At 40.8% G+C, this 22,568-nt stretch overlaps 2 protein-coding genes across 3 annotated transcripts in view; both read left to right on the plus strand.

The window, feature by feature from the left end:
• mertka (c-mer proto-oncogene tyrosine kinase a) overlaps positions 1 to 4,303 on the plus strand; it is a 41,516-nt gene extending 37,213 nt beyond the window's left edge. The window contains exons 18-21 of the mRNA XM_014179999.2: positions 559 to 718; positions 1,538 to 1,674; positions 1,972 to 2,032; positions 2,543 to 4,303. Of these exons, the coding sequence (XP_014035474.1) occupies positions 559 to 718; positions 1,538 to 1,674; positions 1,972 to 2,032; positions 2,543 to 3,055 (871 nt within the window). The 3' untranslated portion in view covers positions 3,056 to 4,303. The remainder of the gene's footprint in view (positions 1 to 558; positions 719 to 1,537; positions 1,675 to 1,971; positions 2,033 to 2,542) is intronic.
• A 2,854-nt stretch (positions 4,304 to 7,157) lies between these two features.
• The window catches only part of tmem87b (transmembrane protein 87B), a 29,435-nt gene continuing 14,024 nt past the window's right edge, over positions 7,158 to 22,568 (plus strand). The window contains exons 1-7 of one of the 2 annotated variants that reach the window (XM_014180001.2): positions 7,158 to 7,578; positions 10,687 to 10,747; positions 15,944 to 16,035; positions 16,700 to 16,834; positions 18,211 to 18,264; positions 18,518 to 18,695; positions 19,096 to 19,157. In XM_014180001.2, the coding sequence (XP_014035476.1) occupies positions 7,423 to 7,578; positions 10,687 to 10,747; positions 15,944 to 16,035; positions 16,700 to 16,834; positions 18,211 to 18,264; positions 18,518 to 18,695; positions 19,096 to 19,157 (738 nt within the window). In that variant the 5' untranslated portion in view covers positions 7,158 to 7,422. The remainder of the gene's footprint in view (positions 7,579 to 10,686; positions 10,748 to 15,943; positions 16,036 to 16,699; positions 16,835 to 18,210; positions 18,265 to 18,517; positions 18,696 to 19,095; positions 19,158 to 22,568) is intronic. The other variant, XM_014180000.2, reaches the window with a different exon arrangement.

Here is a 22,568-nt window from a genome sequence, read left to right on the forward strand (position 1 = left end):
AAGTAGCCACCCTTTGCCTTGATGACAGCTTTGCACACTTTTCTTTCGGAATGTAGTGAAGTAAAAGTAAAAGTTGTCAAAAATATAAATAGTAAAGTAAAAATGTTTTAAATATATTTAAGTACTTTACACCACTGTGTGTGTGTGTGTGTGTGTGTGTGTGTGTGTGTGTGTGTGTGTGTGTGTGTGTGTGTGTGTGTGTGTGTGTGTGTGTGTGCGTGTGTGTGTGTGTGTGTGTGTGTGTGTGTACAGGTCTGACCTGAACTTTTTCACAATGTAAAGATATGAGTCTTATCTCAGGGTAAACGGAGAGGACGGCAGCTAAACCATCCTTGTTCCTTGGTACTGTTCATGTACGACTGTGGTCTATTTTGGCAACTTATTCAAGTAGAAACTCACTGTTGCTGTCCACCATATTGTCATTGTTATGTAGACACATTGCTCTTGACATTTTGAATAAATGCCAAATTCCTGCCTGGTCAATTTTGATCTGTTTCTAGTAAGTGGAATTGATAGATTGTTCTATTGATTGATTGGTTGGTTGGTCTGGTCCTACAGGCTGCGTGATGACATGACGGTGTGTGTGGCAGACTTCGGCTTGTCTAAGAAGATCTACAGTGGTGATTACTACAGACAGGGCAGGATAGCCAAGATGCCTGTGAAATGGATCGCAGTGGAGAGCCTGGCGGACAGAGTATTCACTGTGAAGAGTGATGTGGTATGGAGGTCCACACACACACACACACACACACACAATGATGTTGTAAGAAACGTCTGAGATCGAGCCCCCATCAGCTAGTTTAATTTCTTTCATCCTTGACTGATTATAGGAATACATGTGAATGTGTCAGAGAGAAAGGAAAAGTACTGTTATTCAAGTATTTAGTTCCCTTTCTGAGAAATTAAACAGCCAGCCCATGAAGTTCAGCCCACAGCCACAGCACTCAGCATTGGAAAAGTTATTGGGTAAGAGCCGTGTGACTGCAGAACAGTTAAATGGCTATCCAGACTTTCTGCTTTTCACTCCCTACCTACATGTACATAGTACTTCAATCAATCAATCACCTAACCAAACCTACATGTACATATTACCTCAATCAATCAACCCAACTACCTCGTACCCCAGTACACTGACGCAATACTCCTTGTATATAGCCTGTATATAGCCTCCTTATTGTTATTTTATTGTGTTATTGTATTAATTTACTGTTTTATTTTTTATCTATTTGTTCATTTTCTTACTTTTTAACTGCATTGTTGGGAAAGGGCTCATAAGTAAGCATTTCACTGTAAAGTCTACACTTGTTGTATTCAGGGTGTGACAAATACAATTTCATTTGATTAGACTGCAAATGTGATACTTGAAATCACAAATTAAAACGCATTTACAGTTCTCTGATCACGTTATGTAGATGCATCTAACATGTTATTTTAGTGGGAGCTAGCAGAACCTACCAATTTTAACATTTACGTTAACAGTCTATCACGAGAGAGAAACTACAGCTAACATAAACGTGTGCTGTGTGTCTTCTTGCAGTGGGCATTTGGTGTGACCATGTGGGAGATAGCGACACGGGGCATGACGCCGTACCCTGGTATCCAGAACCATGAGATTTATGACTACCTACTTTTGGGCCACAGGCTGAAGCAGCCAACAGACTGCTTAGATGAACTGTGAGTGTTTTTCTTCTCTCTACATGGCTGTCTTTCAGATTGGGTTTTAGTAGATAGGAACATTTAGCCTGATCCAATACCTGTTTGTGCTGTATTGCCAACTCCTAAGGTCAATGAATGGACATATTAACTATACAGATCTGGGACCAGGTTAAGGAACATTATGTTACAGCCAGAACAATATAGATAAACTGAAGAAGAAGTAATGCCTGCAACTCTGTTACGCTCCCCAGTGGTTTATTAAGACGCAAAACAGATCACATTTGAATGATTATTCTTACTTCTCCTGTCCACCAGGTACGAGATCATGTACAGCTGTTGGCGTGCTGACCTCCTGGATCGCCCCGTCTTCACTCAGGTGAGAGAACTCCCGACGAAGCTGCTCTAGACAAAGTCTACGTCCCAAATGGCACTCTATTCAATTTATAGTTCACTACTTAGGGAAACCCATAGGGCTCTGGTCAAAATTAGTGCATTATATAAGAAATAATATGGTGCCATTTGGGATGCAGACACTGACATAGACACCCTGGTCAAAAATAGTGCACTACACTCTTAGCACCTTTTTTTTCTATCAAGAACCTAAAAGGGTTCTTCGGCTGTCCTCAAATAAGAACCCTTTGAAGAACCCTTTCTGGTTCCAGGTTAGAACCCATTTGGTTCCAGGTAGAATCCTTTTGGGTTCCACGTAGAACCCTTTCCACAGAGGGTTGTACTTGGAACCAAAAAGGGTTCTACCTGAAACCAAAAAGGGTTCTCTTCTCCTATGGGAACAGTTGAAGAGTGAATATAACAAATAAGGTGAAATTTGCTATGCAGACTCAGACTGCGTAAAGATGAATCTTCTAATCTTCCGGACTTTCCTTAGGTTAGAGAACTGTTGGAGAAGCTGACAGAGAAACTTCCGGAGGCTTCTACCAGCAAAGAGGACATCATCTACATCAACACCAGTTTCCCTGAGGAGGATCAGCCCGGTGCTTGTGCAGACTCCCACCTGGATTTGCCTCTTTTTAGCTCCTCCCCTTCCTGCAGTCATAGAAACCAATTCAGCCCCTCCCCTTCCTGTAGCGACCAGTTCAGCTCTTCTCTGTCCTGCAGTGACAGTCGCCAGAGACGAGACAACCGAGATCTGGTGACAGCAGTCATCCACGAGAATATGGAGGAAAAGGAGGAGGAAGATGATCGTTACGTTGTTGTCATCTCTAATGCCAATAGGAGTGGGGACCCCGCTGTCACCATGACAACAGCAGCTGTGGACAGTGACACTCCCCTGTTGGCTCGGGAGGGCTTGGGTGGTGTTTTGGGGGGAGTTACTCGTGACTCAGTGGGTGATGTCACTGGGATGGATCAGCACGCAAGTGACACAACGCTGTTGCTCTGATAGGCATGGAACGTTGGGACTAGAAATCCAGTAATCTGAAACCAGACAAAGAAAAGAAAAGCTCTCCCCCAGGGGTCATGTCTGATGATAATACACATCCTTCTTGTCTGCACTTTGGACTGTTGAGGACATAATATTAGGTATTGTAATGACCCTGCCGTTGATAAGCACGATGACCACTCACCCAAGGGAACTAGCTTTCTTGGAGCAGCGGTAACATTTCTGGATCTGGACCCTATGATACTGGTTGCAAATCACGCCTCGGAATCTCGTGCTACTTCCTCATTTTGTTACAGTTTGAACGTATGGTACTGTGTGGATCATGAGCACATAGACCTTCTGATTGGTGCAGCATGTGTAGTCTCACGTTGCAACACTTCCAAGTTGTTTCACCAAGGATCTGCCCAGTGTCTATAGAAATATAATCCCTATTTCTATGATCCTGTCTTGTGTAGTTCTGTCCAGTTTCCATAGAAATATAATCCCTATTTCTTTGATTCTGTCTTGTGGCATTATTAAAATAGTGTTATTGCCTTGTTTATTCCCCAATGCTTTGCATTGAAATAATTGTGACCAGTTTTCCAGTGGATGTTTATACCTCAAATGGTTACCACCAGCTATCAGTGTTAATGCAAGAGATGTACATAAGAGACGCTACATTTGCACATCTCTCTTATAGTATATTTCCAATTAAATAAGCTCTGCTAAAAAATGAAGTCAGTGTATCCCTAGCAGATATTGAAAGCTGTGAACAAGGCACAATTACAGCCAACCACTGTTGTAAGTCAGTAGTACACTCCCATTACAATCAGAGGCCATCTAAAGCATTTAAACTGTATGTAATTTTAACAATTCCTTTTATATATTGAAGTATTTTTGAAGTGGCAATGTGTATATGAACTTTACATGATATGTGTATATAGAGTATTGTGTACATATGATGTCGATGGACTGAAAAAACAAAACAGTTATTTTGTATCTCAGAGGACCTTGTATACAGCCTTGAGGTACTCCACCAAGGTTAGGCAGTGGACCCTGGAATGTCCACAATATCTAATAGTTTATATTACAGATTTTAATAGAAGTTCAACTTTTGTTAAATATCAATATAGTCAATGTTGATATTGACTTAATTGTTAAAGAGATTTGCAGGATTTTTTTCATGATGCAATAAATGATTGCAAATTAAAAAATGTGCAATTTTTTATCCATCTAACCCTGAAAATAAATCCATCCTGGATTGAATAAGATGCACGCAGACACAGTTTTGTTTTTACTATCCTTGTGGGAACCAACAGCATTTAATTCTCTTTCAAAATCCTATTTTCCTTAACCTTAATTCTAACCCTAACCATAATTATAAACCTAACCCCTAAGCCTAAAATATATTTTTTCCCTTGGCGAAATGTCCCCACCGAATTTTCAATGTTTTACTATCTTTGGGAGGACTTCTGGTACCCACAAGGATAGTTAAACAAAAACACACACACACACAGCGAACATGATGATGAACAGATGATGAGAGAAAGGGAAATAAATAACAGATTTCAAGTTGCTATCATTTTTTTACCCTTGTGTAGTGTTCATGTTTTTGTTATTGACCCAATGTTTGCGGGTCTGATGGACCCACAATATTATTGGGTTTTTAAAACAATACAGCCATGGCAATTTACGTAAAAATACTTAGATGTTGACTTATATCAATTACAAGCAATATAGACAGCATACATGGTTAATATTTGCCATTTACCTCTGCTAGATCACATTTATCAATAAAAGCGCTATTCGTTTTTTTTTTTTAAATAAAATGATTACATGGGTGGAATAAATTGTTTATCTTGAACAAATATAAATGAAACAAAGTTTTCATCACTATTGATGTTTATTGCTTTGAACTGAACAAATTGGAATGACAACTTTTACATACAGTATTTTATGGAAATGATCCCCATTGTACACAAATTAAGGCCGGTCTACACACCACATGAGGGAAAGAGTTTTACTGTGTGTGTTGCAAATGTATTTCTTGCACTTGATGCATGTGTACTGTGTCTTTCTGTCCTTCTTGGATCCACACACATAGCAGCGCTTCTTCTTGTTGCTACCGCCTGCAATCTACTCACACTTACTTTCGGTATTGGAGTTGTTGGTTCTGCGGGTCAGGCGGATGGGGCACCAGCATCCTCCTCCTGAATCCTCCTCATGATGGCTGCAGAAGCTGGGGTCCTTGGGATATGTTGCCTCCTCTGGATTTGAGGTCTTACCAATGCCTTGCCCTGTTCTTCGAGAAAGAGATGTCTCCTCTGGAGCTTCCCTCTGTAACAATCTGGGTTCAACCCCATCCAGATGACCAACGCGTTGTACGCCGAGATGCCCAAGATGTTGAAGAATTTCACAAGTGTCCAGGGTAGGGTTCTTCTTTTGCAGCTGTAGCCAGTCACCAGCTTGTTTAAATTGTCCACCCCTCCTTTTGTGGCATTGTAATCCATTATGATTTCTGTTTTTTGATGTTCCTGGCCACAAATTCTCCCATCCCTATGCAGCGTACTCATGAGTACCACATTTTTGCCTTTCTTTGGCACGTAGGACACTAGGGACGTGCTGGACATGAACACAAACTTAAAGGAATTTATAGGCCAGTTCCATGTATTCAACAGCTGAGGTGGGATCTCTGGCTTGTTTTTTCTTACTGGTCCTACCATTGTCAGCTTCCTCTTGAGGAGCTCCTGTCCCAGCTTGTGTGAAGTAAAAAAGTTATTGCATGTGATGTTGTGGCCACAGAGTCCCTGTGTCACATCCAGGACAACCCGCATCCCTTGGTTCTTCTCAGGAGCTCCTCCATCTGGCTTCCCTGTATACACTTGCATGTCCCACGCATATGATGAAGCAGCATCACAGGCAGCACAGATCTTGATTCCATATTTTGTGGGTTTAGATGGTATGTACTGCCTGAAAGGGGCAGCGGCCCTTAAATGGCATAAGCTGCTCATCAACAGTAACGTTGGGCCCAGGGTTGTAAAACAGGGGAAGGTGGTCCACCCACTTGTCCCATACTGACCTGATTGCAGCTAGCTTGTCTCTCTGCCGCCGAGCTGGTCTGGTGTCTCGGTTATCGCAGCGGATAATCCTGGAAATAATGTGGACGTTTTCCAGTGACAGTTTTGCACGGAAGAGTTCTCTGCCAGTTTCTACATCCCACAGGGATTCTGTAGATTCCCCATTGGATATGAAAACAGCAGAAAGGATAAGAACCCCAACATTTGCATGTAAATGAGTTTGGTCCATCTCCTTCCACCTCTCTCCAAAAACACGCCTTCCCTCCAAATTAATGCAGTCCAGAATAATTTTCTGGATGGTGTCTGGGATGAACAGTTCAAAAGAAGACTTTATGTCCTGCACATGAGTAACCACCATCCTCGTCGGCCCTGGTTGCATCCTTATTACATTGGCAGCCACCCCGCATGACCGCCAATGTGATAAGGATGCAACCAGGAGGGCAAGAATCTTCTTGCCCTCCTGCAGGCTGCTGATGAGCTTGTTGCTGACGGGCTGGTCCTGGGGTTGGCTGCCGACGGGCTGGTCCTGGGGCTGGCTGAGGGTCAGGTCAATCTCATCCTCTTCTTCCAACTCACTGTCAGACTTCAAATTGACAGAGACATGATCCTCATATTCGGAAATTTCTTCATTTTCCAAAGTGGAAGACACTCCTTCCACACTAGCTTCTCTCCCTGCAAAACATTTTTCTAAGGCCCTCTGATCAGAGATAATATTTGCCATACTGATTGATTGTGGTAAGGAGCCACACATGCAAAGCTATTTATTTGTGGTGTCCCTCCCCCAATTTGCACCTGGCTGAGGTAGAGTGTGGCAAAATACCGACTTTTTTATAATGTATCGAAATAATGTAATGTAATAACATTGTGCAGGTTCTCGCAGTACATTTTATAGTTTCACACACTACAAAGGGTAAAGAGTGCGAGAAAAGTGGGAGACAGGCAGAAAGGCAGGTGGACACGAACACCACATATGTAATATAAATGTGTAGGGGGGTAAACAGTGTGCACTCAATGAAAATGTGTTATTTTACATGTTCTTCACAGAAAATGAGCCAAGGCCAATGAGTGGCAGGTGAAAAAATAATTAATTGTATCATTTGTCTTCTAGTATACATTGAAAATGGGTCCCACAGACCCGAACACCACACTAGGGTTAATACAGTATATACATGGTCACTGGCACTGCTTAACATGGTGTATGGTTCAATGCATCTGATGCCAAAACGTCAACTCAAACATAAGCATGTGCGTGACGTTACTTCCACTCAGGTGAGTTAGCTAGTCGCCCCAGCTATACCACATGCTGAAAACATGGCTGCTTCTGTACGTGTGAGGACGTGGAACAGCACGGCTAGCTCAGTGAAAACCTGGCTCCTTTATTTGGCAGGGATTCTTTTACTAGGAGATGTAAATAGCGGGGTGATGGCAGCTCCAGAACCTGGACAATGGAGAATTACAGTTGTCAATGTGAGTATTAAAATATGTAATATAGTTAGCTAGCAAGAACAATCGTGCGATTAATTTCAACTAACTGGCTAGCAATCCAACCTACCTAGCTAGCCAGTTAGCATGGGTTTGGATGCAGGGGGCGTTTTTCTGTTCATAAAATTGAACATTATTGATTAATAATGCATTTTCCTGGACAGATTCAGACTTTATCGATATGCACAAGCCGTTGTAGCAAACATTAATGTTTTGTCTGCTAGCTAGATAGCATAGGCTCACTAACCCGATATCGTTGAAAGATGTAGCCACAGAGTTTCTAAACTCAGAGGCGCAACATCGCGAAACTTCCGGGAACGCTTGCCAAGCAGACCAGGTCCGGGTTTGGAGAAGTCAATAAGTGAAGTGAAACATGGTTCCTTAGTTAATTTTATCAATCTAAAGACACATAGATTCGAGACAATGTATTAAGTAGATTAACATGTTATTTCTCCAACCTCGTGAAAGTGACAAACTGACACGTTTCCATTTGTCAAAACAACTATCGAAAGTGTGCCTTTTGATTTGACGGCGTTCACATGCGCAGTTCGGCGCGAGACGAGATTATGTGTTTCTGCGCATGAGTTTAGCTAGACAACGTCGCCTACAAGCTTGAGCTGGGATTTTTAATGGAGAAGCAGTGTTTGCCGATCTTCATATCTACATTTCTTGGCCAAACACCTCGGTTAGGCAGCTACCTAGCTAAAGTTACATAGCTAAATGTAAACAAACATCAGACACAGACCACTGTACTCAGGGTTAGATCATTGCCTGAAATTTAGCCCAGATAGAACGTACGTCTACCAATCATTCAGCTAGTTCAATTTCAGATTAGAATGTGGGCTGTGCCAAGTCTATTTGGTAGACTAGCTACCGTGTACAATGAATTGAAAAGGTCTACCAGTAAATTGCTTTCAAGTCAGTGAAGGGCAAGTGAGCAAGTGCACAAGAGAGGTAGGCTCATTGGGAGTTTAAGTTTTCCATGGAGGTGGTCAGGTGTCTGACCTCCATCATATCCTGTTGCAAAGTAATGTGAGAGCTGCCCATTGCCTGCCTAGGGACTCCCAATAATGGTTACCAGGGCCTATATGAAGTGTATGAGTAGGAATGAGTGCTGGTCAAGGATCAAGTCCCCCTTCCAATGTAATCTAATTTATCGCGATCTGAAAAAGCAAAACGGATTCTAAATCATCACTCTTACTCAGAGGCTGGATACATACGGCCCCAGATGAGAGAACACGAGTGTTGTGGTTTATGGAGGGAATAGGGTTTCCTCATATCACTGAATGTCATGGGTGCATATATTATACAGTTGAAGTCAGAAGTTTACATACACCTTAGCCAAATACATTTAAACTCAGTTTCACAATTCCTGACATTTAATTCAAGTAAAAATTCCCTTTCTTAGGTCAGTTAGGATCACCACTTTTATTTTAAGAATGTGAAATGCCAGAATAGAGATTTATTTCAGCTTTTATTTATTTCATCACATTCCCAGTGGGTCAGAAGTTTACATACACTCAATTAGTATTTGGTAGCATTTCCTTTAAATTGTTTAACTTGGGTCAAATGTTTTGGGTAGCCTTCCACAAGCTCCCCACAATAAGTTGAGTGAATTTTGGCCCATTCCTCCTGACAGAGCTGGTGTAACTTTGGTTTGTAGGCCTCCTTGCTCACACACACTTTTTCAGTTCTGCCCACAAATGTTCTGTGGGATTGAGGTCAGGGCTTTGTGATGGCCACTCTAATACCTTGACTGTGTTGTCCTTAAGCCATTTTGCCACAACTTTGGAAGTATGCTTGGGGTCATTGTCCATTTGAAAGACCCATTTGCGACCAAGCTTTAACTTCCTGACCGATGTCTTGAGATGTTGCTTCAATATATCCACATAATTTTCTTCCCTCATGATGCCATCTATTTTGTGAAGTGCACCAGTCCCTCCTGCAGCAAAGCACCCCCACAACATGATGCTGCCACCCCCGTGCTTCACGGTTGGGATGGTATTCTTCGGCTTGCAAGCCTCCTCCTTTTTCCTCCAAACATAACGATGGTCATTATGGCCAAACAGTTCTGTGTTTGTTTCATCAGACCAGAGGACATTTCTCCAAAAAGTACAATCTTTGTCCCCATGTGCAGTTGCAAACTGTAGTCTGGCTTTTTTATGGCGGTTTTGGAGCAGTGGCTTCCTTGCTGAGCGGCCTTTCAGGTTATGTCGATATAGAAGTGGTTTTACTGTGGATATAGATACTTTTGTATCTGTTTCCTCCAGCATCTTCACAAGGTCCTTTGCGGTTGTTCTGGGATTGATTTGCACTTTTCACACCAACGTACGTTCGTCTCTAGGAGACAGAATGCGTTTCCTTCCTGAGAGGTATGACGGCTGCGTGGTACCATGGTGTTTATACTTGCGTACTATTGTTTGTACAGATGAACGTGGTACCTTCAGGCGTTTGGAAATTGCTCCCAAGGATGAACCAGACTTGTGGAGGTCTACATTTTTTTCTGAGGTCTTGGCTGATTTCTTTTGATTTGCCCATGATGTCAAGCAAAGAGGCACTGAGTTTGAAGGTAGGCGTTGAAATACATCCACAAGTACACCTCCAATTGTCTCAAATTATGTAAATTAGCCTATCAGAAGCTTCAAAAGCCACGACATCATTTTCTGGAATTTTCCAAGCTGTTTAAAGGCAAAGTCAACTTTGTGTATGTGAACTTCTGACCCACTGGAATGGTGATAGTGAAATAATCAGTAAACAGTTGTTGAAAAAATAATTTGTGTCATGCACAAAAGTGGATGTCCAAACCGACTTGCCAAAACTATAGTTTGTTAATTAACAAGAAATGTGTGGAGTGGTTGAAACACTTAGGTTGGAGTCATTAAAACTTGTTTATGTAAACATCCGACTTCAACTGTATGTATGGGGGATCCCGGGAATCAAACCCACGATCCTGGCGTTGCAAGTGCAATGCTCTACCAACTGAGATACAGAGGACCTGTTAGGCATTAGGCCTATACTACATTAGAGTTAGGACTGACTTACTCGGTTTATCTAACTAATGCCAATGGAAACACTGTTCCCTCTTCTTCACAGACCTCAAGACCATTGCTTTTGAGGAAATCCATGTATAAAGACACTGATATCAAATTGAAAGGTAAGATTAGCCTATGTTTGATGTCATACTGTATATGGGAAATGCCTCGCTTGAGGGTGTCAAACAAATGAAAATCGGTTTCCTCGAGCATTTGTGAGAATTCTACTGAATGTTTCACTTTCACAAGACCTGAAAATAAACGTTTCAGGGTGCGATTTGCAAGATGCATATTCTATATGACATTATCTTGTTTACAATCTTCAAAAGGTTCCATGCGACTCGCACTGCCCTGTCACAATACCTGGTACTCTGGTTCTAGATCTTCGACCCGCTACCAAAGATTGCCTATTATATTGAAAAGATAGTCAAGTGACCTTTTTAACAATGCAAATGCATGTTCTCAAAGATGGAAGGCAGGCAGGAGGAGGCGAGGTCAGGTGGGACCATTCTAGCCACTGAGACGGCAGATGCGCATGTGAACAACAGCCCATAGAGATGGATGGAGTACTCTTTATATCTGTGCCATTATAGCGTCTGCAGCATGGGTAACGCCATTGAGCCTATCTTTATTTTAAAGTAGTAAATTCTCTTCAGTGGCTGATTTCTCCCAACTCATAGGAGTCCCCACCAAGTTCACTATTTTAAAATAGTGGAAACCATCAATGGCAATGTCCGTGCTTGATTTTATTTTATTAGGGTTTCTTTTAGTCCTCATTTGTGCAAAAAAAAAGGGTTATATCCGTTAAGACTGCTGAACAGTTAATCAAAATGCTACCCAGACTTTCTGCATTTCACCCCCTACCTACATGTACTTCAATCAATCACCTAACCAAACCTACATGTACATATTACCTCACTCAATCAACCCAACTACCTCGTACCCCAGTACACTGACTCTGTACCGGTACTCTTTGTATATAGCCTCGTTATTGTTATTTCTTATTGTTACTATTTTCTTATCTATTTGTAAATGTTCTTACTTTTTAACTGCATTGTTGGGAAAGGGCTCGTAAGTAAGCATTTCATGGTAATCTACACTTGTATTCTGGGTGCTTGTGACATTAAAATGTTATTTGATTTATCCGTGTCCTCTATCTCTATGAAAACAGGCACAGCTCCAATATAGTTTTTTTTCTTTTTTTTAATAAATTGACGAAATGTATATCAGTGCCACGTACAGTATCAGTCAAAAGTTTAGACACACCTACACATTCCAGGGTTTTTCTTTTTTACTATTTCCTACATTGTAGAATAATAGTGAAGACATCAAAACTATGAAATAACAACACATATGGAATCATGTAGTAACCAAAAAAGTGTTAACCTTTCTGGCGCAGGCGTTCCGCTAGCGACCCACCTCGACAACAACCGATGAAATTGCAGAGCGCCAAATTCAAAATAAAGAAATAGTCATAATAAACATTCATAAAAAATACAAGTGTTATACATCGGCTTAAAGATTAACTTCTTGTTAATTCAGCCGCTTTGTCAGATATCAAAAAGGCTTTATGGCGAAAGCATACCATGCGATTATCTGAGGCCAGCGCCCCGCTTACAAAAGCATACAAACATTTTCCAACCATGTAAAGGAATTATAAAAGTCAGAAATAACGATACAATTAATCACTTACCTTTGAAGATCTTCATATGGGTGCAGTCACAAGAGTCCCAGCTACACAATAAATGTTAGTTTTGTTCGATAAAGTCCCTCTTTATATCCCAAAAACTCAGTTTTGTTGGCGCGTTTTGTTCAGTAATCCACTGGCTCAAAGGCGGTCAAAACATGCAGACGAATACAACCTAATAGTTCCAGTCAAGTTCATCGTAACATGTCAAACAATGTTTATAATTAATCCTCAGGTTGTCAATTGTCTAAATAATCGATAATATTTAAACCGGACAATAGCGTATTCAATAGAAAGGAAAAACAACGAAGGGCGCGCACTCGGTCACGCGCAAACACAGCACTGCATGATTCTACAGTCCACTGACAGAAAGGTCTCATTCTTCTTCATTTTTCAGAAAACAAGCCTGAAACAATGTCTAAAGACTTCACATCTAGTGGAAGCCATAGGAACTGCAATCTGGGTCCTAACCCATTAGATATTCTATAGGCATTCAATTGAAAACTACCTACATTAAAAAAATCCCACTTCCTGGATGGATTTTCCTCAGGCTTTCGCCTGCCATATCAGTTCTGTTATACTCACACATTATTTTAACAGTTTTGGAAACTTCAGAGTGTTTTCTATCCTATGTTCTGGGCCTGAGTAACAGGCAGTTTACTTTGGGCACGCTTCTCATCCGGATGTCAAAATACTGCCCCCAAGCCATAAGAAGTTAAACAAATCAAAATATATTTGAGGTTCTTCAAAGTAGCCACCCTTTGCCTTGATGACAGCTTTGCACACTCTTGGCATTCTCTCAACCAACTTCATGAGGAATGCTTTTCCAAACAATCTTGAAGGACTTCCCACATGTGCAGAGCACTTGTTGGCTGCTTTTCCTTCTCTCTGCGGTCCAACTCATCCCAAACCATCTCAATTGAGTTGAGGTTGGGTGATTTGTGGAGGCCAGGTCATCTGATGCAGCACTCCATCACTGTCCTTCTTGGTCAAATAGCCCTTACACAGCCTGGAGGTGTGTTTTGCGTCATTGTCCTGTTGAAAAAACAAATGATAGTCCCACTAAGCGCAAACCAGATGCGATGGCGTATCACTGCAAAATGCTGTGGTAGCCATGCTGGTTAAGTGTGCCTTGAATTCTAAATTAAACTGTCACCGTCACACCACCACCTCCATGCTTCACGTTGGAAACCACACATGCAGAGATCATCTGTTCACCTACTCTGCCTCTCACGAAGAAACGGTGGTTGGAACCAAAAATCTCCAATTTGGACTCCAGACCAAAGGACAAAATTCCACCAGTTTAATGTCCGTTGCTTGTGTTTCTTGGCCCAAGCAAGTCTCTTCTTATTGTTGTGGTTTCTTTGCAGCAATTCGACCATGAAGGTCTGATTTTCACGCAGTCTTCTCTGAAAAGTTGATGTCTGTTACTTGAACTCTGAAGCATTTATTTGGGCTGCAATCTGAGGTGCAGTTAACTCTAATGAACGTATCCTCTGCAGTAGAGGTAACTCTGGGTCTTCCTTTCCTGTGGCACTCCTCATGAGAGCCAGTTTCATCATAGCGCTTGATGGTTTTTAGACTGCACTTGAAGAAACGTTAAAAGTTCTTGACATTTTCTGTATTGAATGACCTTCATGTCTTAAAGTAATGACGGACTGTTGTTTCTCTTTGCTTATTTGAGCTGTTCTTGCCATAATATGGACTTGGTCTTTTACCAAATAGGGCTATCTTCTGTATACCACCCTTACCTTGTCACAACACAACTGATTGGCTCAAACGCATTAAGAAGGAAAGAAATTACACAAATTAACAAGGCACACCTGTTGATTGAAATGCATTCCAGCTGACTACATCATGAAGCTGATTGAGAGAATGCCAAGAGTGTGCAAAGCTGTCATCAAGGCAAAGGGTGGCTACTTTGAAGAAAATCAAATATAAAATATGATTCCATATGTATTATTTCATAGTTTTGATGTCTACACTATTATTCTACAATGTAGAAAATAGTACAAATAAAAACCCTTGATTGAGTAGGTATGTCCAAACCTTTGACTGGTACTGTATATCAGTGCATTTGTAACAACCTAACCGTTACAAGACTTCTATTAGATCAAATAAGCCTCACGTAGCAAATTTGCAATTTTGTGTTGTTGACCAAATTCGACACTCATTGAACTCCATACAAAAATTCCTCACATAGTAGAATCCCAGTATGTAACTATTCCCCCCTCCCATCAAAAATAGTTACGATATATAGAGTTCAAAATAAAATCCCCAAATCCCAATATTTATCTTGTTGACAATATCGCTAGTTTTCTGTACCGTCACAAATTCCAATATTCACTTCATAGCTCGTTCTCCATTTTTTTAAAGGGAGCCAATTTGTTTTCAGGACTTTTATTTCCATGACTGATCAAAACTCATTTCCTCATGGCTCTCTCTTGTCCTCTTGCAGCAGAAATATGTTTGGAACATCGAATCGCAATAAAATCACGGTATCGAATCGCAATACATATCGTATCAAACCTAAGTATCTTGATCCCTGCCCTACTTTGTGGGCTTATTTTCGTGGGCAGAGTAAAACCTCTAGCTTCCTCTCAGCCGCTACTCACGCAGGTCCAGGGATAATTTCAGTCAGAGTACCAAACGCTAAAGAGTCCGGATCATCAAGGGATATGAAAGCACCCTAAGAACTACCTCAGTAACCATGTTTCCATCCAACCTTTTTATCCGTGTAAAGTACATGTCAGATAAAACATGTCACGACAGGCCTGATGGAAACGGAAAATTTGTGAGTCAACTTTCCAAACGTCGACAAAACAAAATACGCTAGACAAGGTGGGATCTTGTTGTGTCGGCAAAATTAATAATGCAAGACATGGCGACAGAAATGCTTTATGCGCAAATATTGATATAACTATTGTAATGAAACAGCAGGCAGGGATCAGGTCTCGAACCCTCGACCTTCAAGCCCGAAGTCCGGCGCGCTATCGACTGTGCCACAAAGTCATGCTCGTCCGGCAGAGTCGATTTCCACGCTTATAAACCCAGGGTCTTTACACTATCATATCGAAGTAAACAGTCACGCGATATGTTGTGTACTGCGATAATACGACTCAGGAAAGAATGCTGTTTTTGTGCTACAGATGAAATGCGTTATAATGAACTTCACACGGTGGTAAAAGTGCACGCAGTGATTAATGATCCTTTCCAATAAATATCGAGGGACTTATTCTGGAGAGATGATGATTGATGCTTGGCTTTTGATAAATCTAAACCTCACTTTTTTTTTTGTCCATTATAATCTAATCATTTAGGCTATCCTACCCACACTGTATCTGCGAGCAGAGTGGGTACATTTTGCTATTTTTGACAACCATCAGTAGAATTGAATGTGATGGAAACCCATTTAACTTGTATTTTTTGTTTCGGTACATGGGAATTTAACCGCAAAAGTAATTTTTTATGTGCGCTACGTCATCACACACAGCATTTTATCTGCAACAGGTCCATTTGATGGGAAAATGTGCATATTTATGTGGATTTTAGAATATTCACAAATCTGTTACCAATTAGATGGAAACATACCTAGTAACACTTAATTATTATATATACATTTTTTTTAAAGTTGTGTCCTTTGGATGTCCAGAGGAGATGACTTTTACCATTCAATGGTACTTGAAATACTACCCCTGTCACAACGAGTTCAATAATATTGAGGTAAGTAAAGTACATGCACTAGCCTAGTTAGTAAGTTACTAGTACCATGTTAGTCTAAAGCAGGGGTCGGCAACAGGTGGCCCGGGGGCCAGAATTTGTTTTGCTCCCAAGTTTTTACTACAAAAATAAATAGTAAAATCACCAGGAATTCAGCAAAAAATGAGTTTCATGTAGGAAATCTGTTCCCAATTATTCCCATGAAAAAAATGAATGTATATGTGATAGTGACTCAATGTAATCAAGGTATAAAATTATTGTATTTGAAAAGAAAAATACATTTTTGGGCTTAGTTGTGGTCAATTTACAGTGTACAAATTATTATAGTTATATTCCGGCCTTCCACTCCGACAAAAATCGGCCTGTTGCCGAATCTAGTTTCCTACCCCTGGTCTGTAAGTTGAAATCAGATATGGGTGTGTGGAGCAGACAGTGAGTGTTTGCCATAGTCATCTTTCATTATCACTACCTTCATTTGTTTAGGATTCCTATGGTAGTACCACATTTTGATAGTTGGTGTGAATTACCAGTTGACTAATATGCGCTTTTGGAGTTACTTTTAAATCTCATTGCTCAAAGGAAATGTATGTCTCCCTACATTCAATTACTAATAAATATTGTATTTATAAAACATATCTGAACTTTGATATAAATCATTACTTTCAAGGAAATGTATGAGAGGACGCCACTGAGTCGAGGACAGAGTATGGATCCTAACCCTCTAGGACAAGGGGAATGCATTGAGCACAAGCACAAGCCCTTGACCTGCAACAATGACGTGCGATACTTCCCAATGCTAAATGTAAGGGCTTATAGGTTACATACAGTACATGAGTTACCTTCCATTACAGGGCTTTTCACACTACTGGACTGAACTGAGCAGTCCTGGTTACTCAGCTACCATAGTTGCTTGAACCGTACTGAAAAGGACAGGGTGAAAACAAAATATTCAAGCCACAGTTTTGTTCGGGTCGGCTCAATAGTTTGAAAAGGATACAGTGCATTCAGAAAGTATTCACACCCCTTCCCTTTTTCCACATTTTGTTACGTTACAGCATTATTCTAAAATTGATTTTTTTAAATGTAATCCTCATCAATCTACACACAATAACTCATAATGACAAAGTGAAAAGCATTAAAAATATATATCTTATTTACTTAAGTATTCGGACCCTTTATGACACTCGAAATTGAGGTCAGGTGCATCCTGTTTCCATTGATCATCATTGAGATGTTTCTACAAGTTGATTGGAGTCCACCTGTGGTCAATTCAATTGATTGGACATGATTTGGAAAGGCACACACGTGTCTATATAAGGTCCCACAGTTGACGGTGCATGTCAGAGCAAAAACCAAGCGCTCCGCAGAGCTCAAAGACAGGATTGTGTCGAGGCACAGATCTGGGGAAGGGTACCAAAACATTTCTGCAGCATTGAAGGTCCCCAAGAAGACAATGCCCTCCATCATTCTTAAATGGAAGCAGTTTGGAACCACCAAGACTCTTCCTAGAGCTGGTCGTCCGGCCAAACTGAGCAATTGGGAGAGAAGGGCCTTGGTCAGGGAAGTGACCAAGAACCCGATGGTCACTCTGACCGAGCTCCAGAGTTCCTCTGTGGAGATGGGAGAACCTTCCAGAAGGACAACCTTCTCAGCAGCACTCCAACAATCAGGCCTTTATGGTAGTGGCCAGACGGAAGTCACTTTTCAGTAAAAGGCACATGACAGCCCGCTTGGAGTTTGCCAAAAGGCACCTAAAGGACTCTCAGACCATGAGAAACAAGATTCTCTGGTCTGATGAAACCAAGATTGAACTCTTTGGCCTGAATGTCAGGCGTCACGTCTGGAGGAAACCTGGCACCATCCCTACGGTGAAGCATGGTGATGGCCTCATCATGCTCTGGGGATGTATTTCAGCAGCAGGGCCTGGGAGACTAGTCAGGATCGAGGGAAAGATGAACAGAGCGGTCCTTGATGAGAGAATTTATACATCTGTTTTTGCTTTGTCATTATGGGGTGTGTGTGTGTGTAGATTGGTAAGGGGGGGGGGAAATATTTAATCAATTGTAGAATAAGGCTGTAACGTAACAAAATGTGGGAAAAGGTCAAGGGGTCTGAATACTTTCCGAATGCACTTGTTGTTTGAGTTACTAACAACTTACTATGACAACTTTGTTTCAGAAAGCCAAGGTGGAACCACGGATAGTTGTCCCGCCCATGGAAGGGGCAGCACCGGTAAGCTGCTATGATGGGGTCATGGTGTTTGCATCTCTTTTTTAGCACACACTCATTCAGCTATTGCTTTCGGCTATTGCCAGTTCCTAAGGTCATTGTCAATGAGCATAGGAGTTGCCGTTGGCCATATACAGCATGCACTACGAGATCTGGGACCAGGCTATCACTTTTCAGATTCTCTTAAGTTTCTGGGATTTCTAAATACATTGCATAATGCAATTTTTAAAACAAATGTTGGTTCAATCCTACTCAGGGTTCGGATGAAAACTACACCAATTGGACGATGGAGGAGTACGACAAAGTCAGCGGTGTGAAGAACGCCAGTGTGTCACTTAAAGATGATGTCATTGCCACCACGTGGAAGGATGGCCCCTATCTGTTTGTGGTGGTGATTAAATCTAACAAACAGGAAGCTAACTGGAATTTAACTGGTGGGTTCGCTACATTAACCACCATGCGCCTCAGCTGGGTTGTGTTCGTTAGGCACCAAACAGAAAAATACAGACTGAAACAACAGGGAGGGACCACCAGAACTAACAGAAGAACATTTACTGAAACTGGGCGTGACTAGCTAGCTGGACTCATTTTTGTTTTCCGTTGCAAAATGTTATGATCTACCCTAATGAACACGACCCAGTTCTTGAATGTCAAACTTGCCCGTGAGGCTTACCAAAATGGAAATTACTTTTCCTTAGTCAGCCAAAATACTAATTGAAATGATTTAAAATAATAATACATTGGCTACTGTTTTGATCACATTGCTCAATGTTGTAACCCTGATTTATTTTCTGCGTTATGGATAGCTGATGTATACTCTCTTTATATTTCCAGTAAACGTTGTAATGAAAGGAACTCACGGCTACATCTCCATCACTGAATGGCCTCTCATGATCGTGAGTATACATTTCATTTATTCTATCCTTTGAGTTGGGACAGATTCAATTAAACATTGTCACATTAAATAAACAGTCAGATGCATTGCACCATGACACTTTAGCTCATGCTAATTTCCAGTAATTGTCCCTAGTCAAATATTACATTTACATTACATTTACGTCATTTAGCAGACGCTCTTATCCAGAGCGACTTACAAATTGGTGCATTCACCTTATGATAGTACAGTAGTATAGTATAGTACAGTAGTACATTGGTATAGTAGAGCAGTATAGTACAGTAATATAGTAGAGTAGTATAGTACAGTAGTACATTGGTATAGTAGAGCAGTATAGTACAGTAATATAGTAGAGTAGTATAGTACAGTGGTACATTAGTATTGTAGAGTAGTATAGTACAGTAATATAGTAGAGTAGTATAGTACATTGGTATAGTAGTATAGCACAGTAATATAGTAGAGTAGTATAGTACAGTAGTACTTTAGTATACTACATTAGCATAGTAGAGTAGTATAGTACAGTAATATAGTAGAGTAGTATAGTACAGTAGTACATTAGTAGTACAAGGGGCGGCAGGTAGCCTTGTGGTTAGAGCGTTGGACTCGAATCCCCGAGCTGACAAGGTAAAAATCTGTCGTTCTGCCCCTGAACAAGGCAGTTAACCCACTGTTCCCTGGTAGGCCTTCATTGAAAAAAAGAATTTGTTCTTAACTGACTTGCCTAGTTAAATAAAGGTAAAATAAATGAATAGAGTACAGTAGCATAGTACAATACAATACAGTACAGTATAGTACAGTAGTATAATAGAGTAATTTAGCCTATATAATGTAGGCTTAATCATTGTCATAGATTGCAGACACCTGTTTTGCTCACTCACCAAATTGTATTAGTCACATGCGCCAAATACAACAGCTGTAGACCATACAGTGAAATGCTTACTTACGGGCCCCTAACCAACAATGCAGTTTAAAAACAAATATGGATAAGAAATAAAAGTAACAAGTAATTAAATAGCAGCAGTAAAATAACAATAGCGAGACTATATACAGGGGGGTACCGGTACAGAGTCAATGTGCGGGGGCACCGGTTAGTTGAGGTAATATGTACATGTAGGTAGAGTTATTAAAGTGACTATGCATAGATGATAACAACAGAGTAGCAGCGGTGTGAAAGGGGGGGGCAGCAATGCAAATAGTCTGGGTAGCCATTTGATTAGGTGTTCATGAGTCTTATTGCTTGGGGGTAGAAGCTGTTTAGAAGCCTCTTGGACCTTGAGTTGGCGCTCTGGTACTGCTTGTCGTGCGTGAGCAGAGAGAACAGTCTATGACTAGGGTGGCTGGAGTCTAGAGGTCGACCGATTAATCGGAATGGCCGATTTCAAGTTTTCATAACAATCGGAAATCGGTATTTTTGGATGCCGATTTGGCGTTTTTTTTAAAATTGTATATATTTTTTTAACTAGGCAAGTCAGTTAAGAACACATTCTTATTTTCAATGATGGCCTAGGAACGGTGGGTTAACTGCCTTGTTCAGGGGCAGAACAACAGATTTTTACCTTGTCAGCTCGGGGATTCAATCTTGCAACCTTACGGTTAACTAATCCAACGCTCTTACCACCTGCTTTACATTGCACTCCACGAGGAGCCTGCCTGTTACGCGAATGCAGTAAGAAGCCAAGGTAAGTTGCTAGCTAGCATTAAACTTATCTTATAAAAAAACAATCAATCAATCATAATCACTAGTTAACTACACATGGTTGATGATATTACTAGTTTATCTAGCCTGTCCTGCGTTGCATATAATCGCTTAGGTACACGTTGCTCCAACCATAAACATTAATGCCTTTCTTAAAATCAATACACAAGTATATATTTTTAAACCTGCATATTTAGTAAATATTGCCTGCTAACATGAATTTCTTTTAACTAGGGAGAATGTGTCACTTCTCTTGCAACAGAGTCAGGGTATATGCAGCAGTTTGGGCCGCCTGTCTCGTTGCGAACTGTGAAGACTATTTTTTTCCCTAACAAAAATAGCCGACTTTGTCAAACGGGGGATGATTTAACAAAAGTGCATTTGCGAAAAAATCACAATCGTTGCATGACTGTACCTAACCATAAACATAAATGCCTTTCTTAAAATCAATACACAGAAGTATATATTTTTAAACCTGCATATTTAGCTAAAAGAAATCGAGGTTAGCAGGCAATATTAACCAGGTGAAATTGTGTCACTTCTCTTGTGTTCAATGCACGCAGAGTCAGGGTATATGCAACAGTTTAGGCCGCCTGGCTCGTTGCGAACTAATTTGCCAGAATCTTACGTAATTATGACATAGCATTGAAGGTTGTGCAATGTAACAGGAATATTTAGACTTAGGATGCCACCCGTTAGATAAATTCGGAACGGTTACGTATTTCACTGAAAGGAAAAACGATTTGTTTTCAAGATGATAGTTTCTGGATTCGACCATATTAATGACCAAAGGCTCGTATTTCTGTGTGTTTATTATGTTATAATTAAGTCTATGATTTTGATAGAGCAGTCCGACTGAGCGGTGGTAGGCAGCAGCAGGCTCGTAAGCATTCATTCAAACAGCACTTTCGTTCGTTTTTCCAGCAGCTCTTTGCTGTGCTTCAAGCATTGTGCTGTTTATGACTTCAAGCCTATCAACTCCCAAGATTAGGCTGGTGTAACCGATGTGAAATGGCTAGCTAGTTAGTGGGTGCGCGCTAATAGCGTTTCAAACGTCACTCGCTCTGAGACTTGGAGTAGTTGTTACCCTTGCTCTGCATGGGTAACGCTGCTTCGAGGGTGGCTGTTGTCAATGTGTTCCTGGTTCGAGCCCCGGTAGGAGCGAGGAGAGGGACGGAAGCTATACTGTTACACTGGCAATGCTAAAGTGCCTATAAGAACATCCAATAGTCAAAGGTATATGAAATACAAATCATATAGAGAGAAATAGTCCTATAATAACTACAATCTAAAACTTCTTACCTGGGGATATTGAAGACTCATGTTAAAAGGAACCACCAGCTTTCATATGTTCTGAGCAAGGAACTTAAACGTTAGCTTTCTTACATGGCACATATTGCACTTTTACTTTCTTCTCCAACACTTTGATTTTGCATTATTTAAACCAAATTGAACATGTTTCATTATTTATTTGAGGCTAAATAGATTTTATTGATGTATTATATTAAGTTAAAATAAGTGTTCATTCAGTATTGTTGTAATTGTCATTATTACAAATAAATAAAAATCAGCCGATTTTTAATCGGTATCGGCTTTTTTTGGTCCTCCAATAATCGGGATTGGCGTTGAAAAATCATAATCGGTCGACCTCTACTGGAGTCTTTGACAATTTTTAGGGCCTTCCTCTGACACCGCCTGGTATAGAGGTCCTGGATG

The sequence above is a fragment of the Salmo salar genome, chromosome ssa28, assembly GCF_905237065.1.
Source record: "Salmo salar chromosome ssa28, Ssal_v3.1, whole genome shotgun sequence".
NCBI lineage: Eukaryota > Metazoa > Chordata > Actinopteri > Salmoniformes > Salmonidae > Salmo > Salmo salar.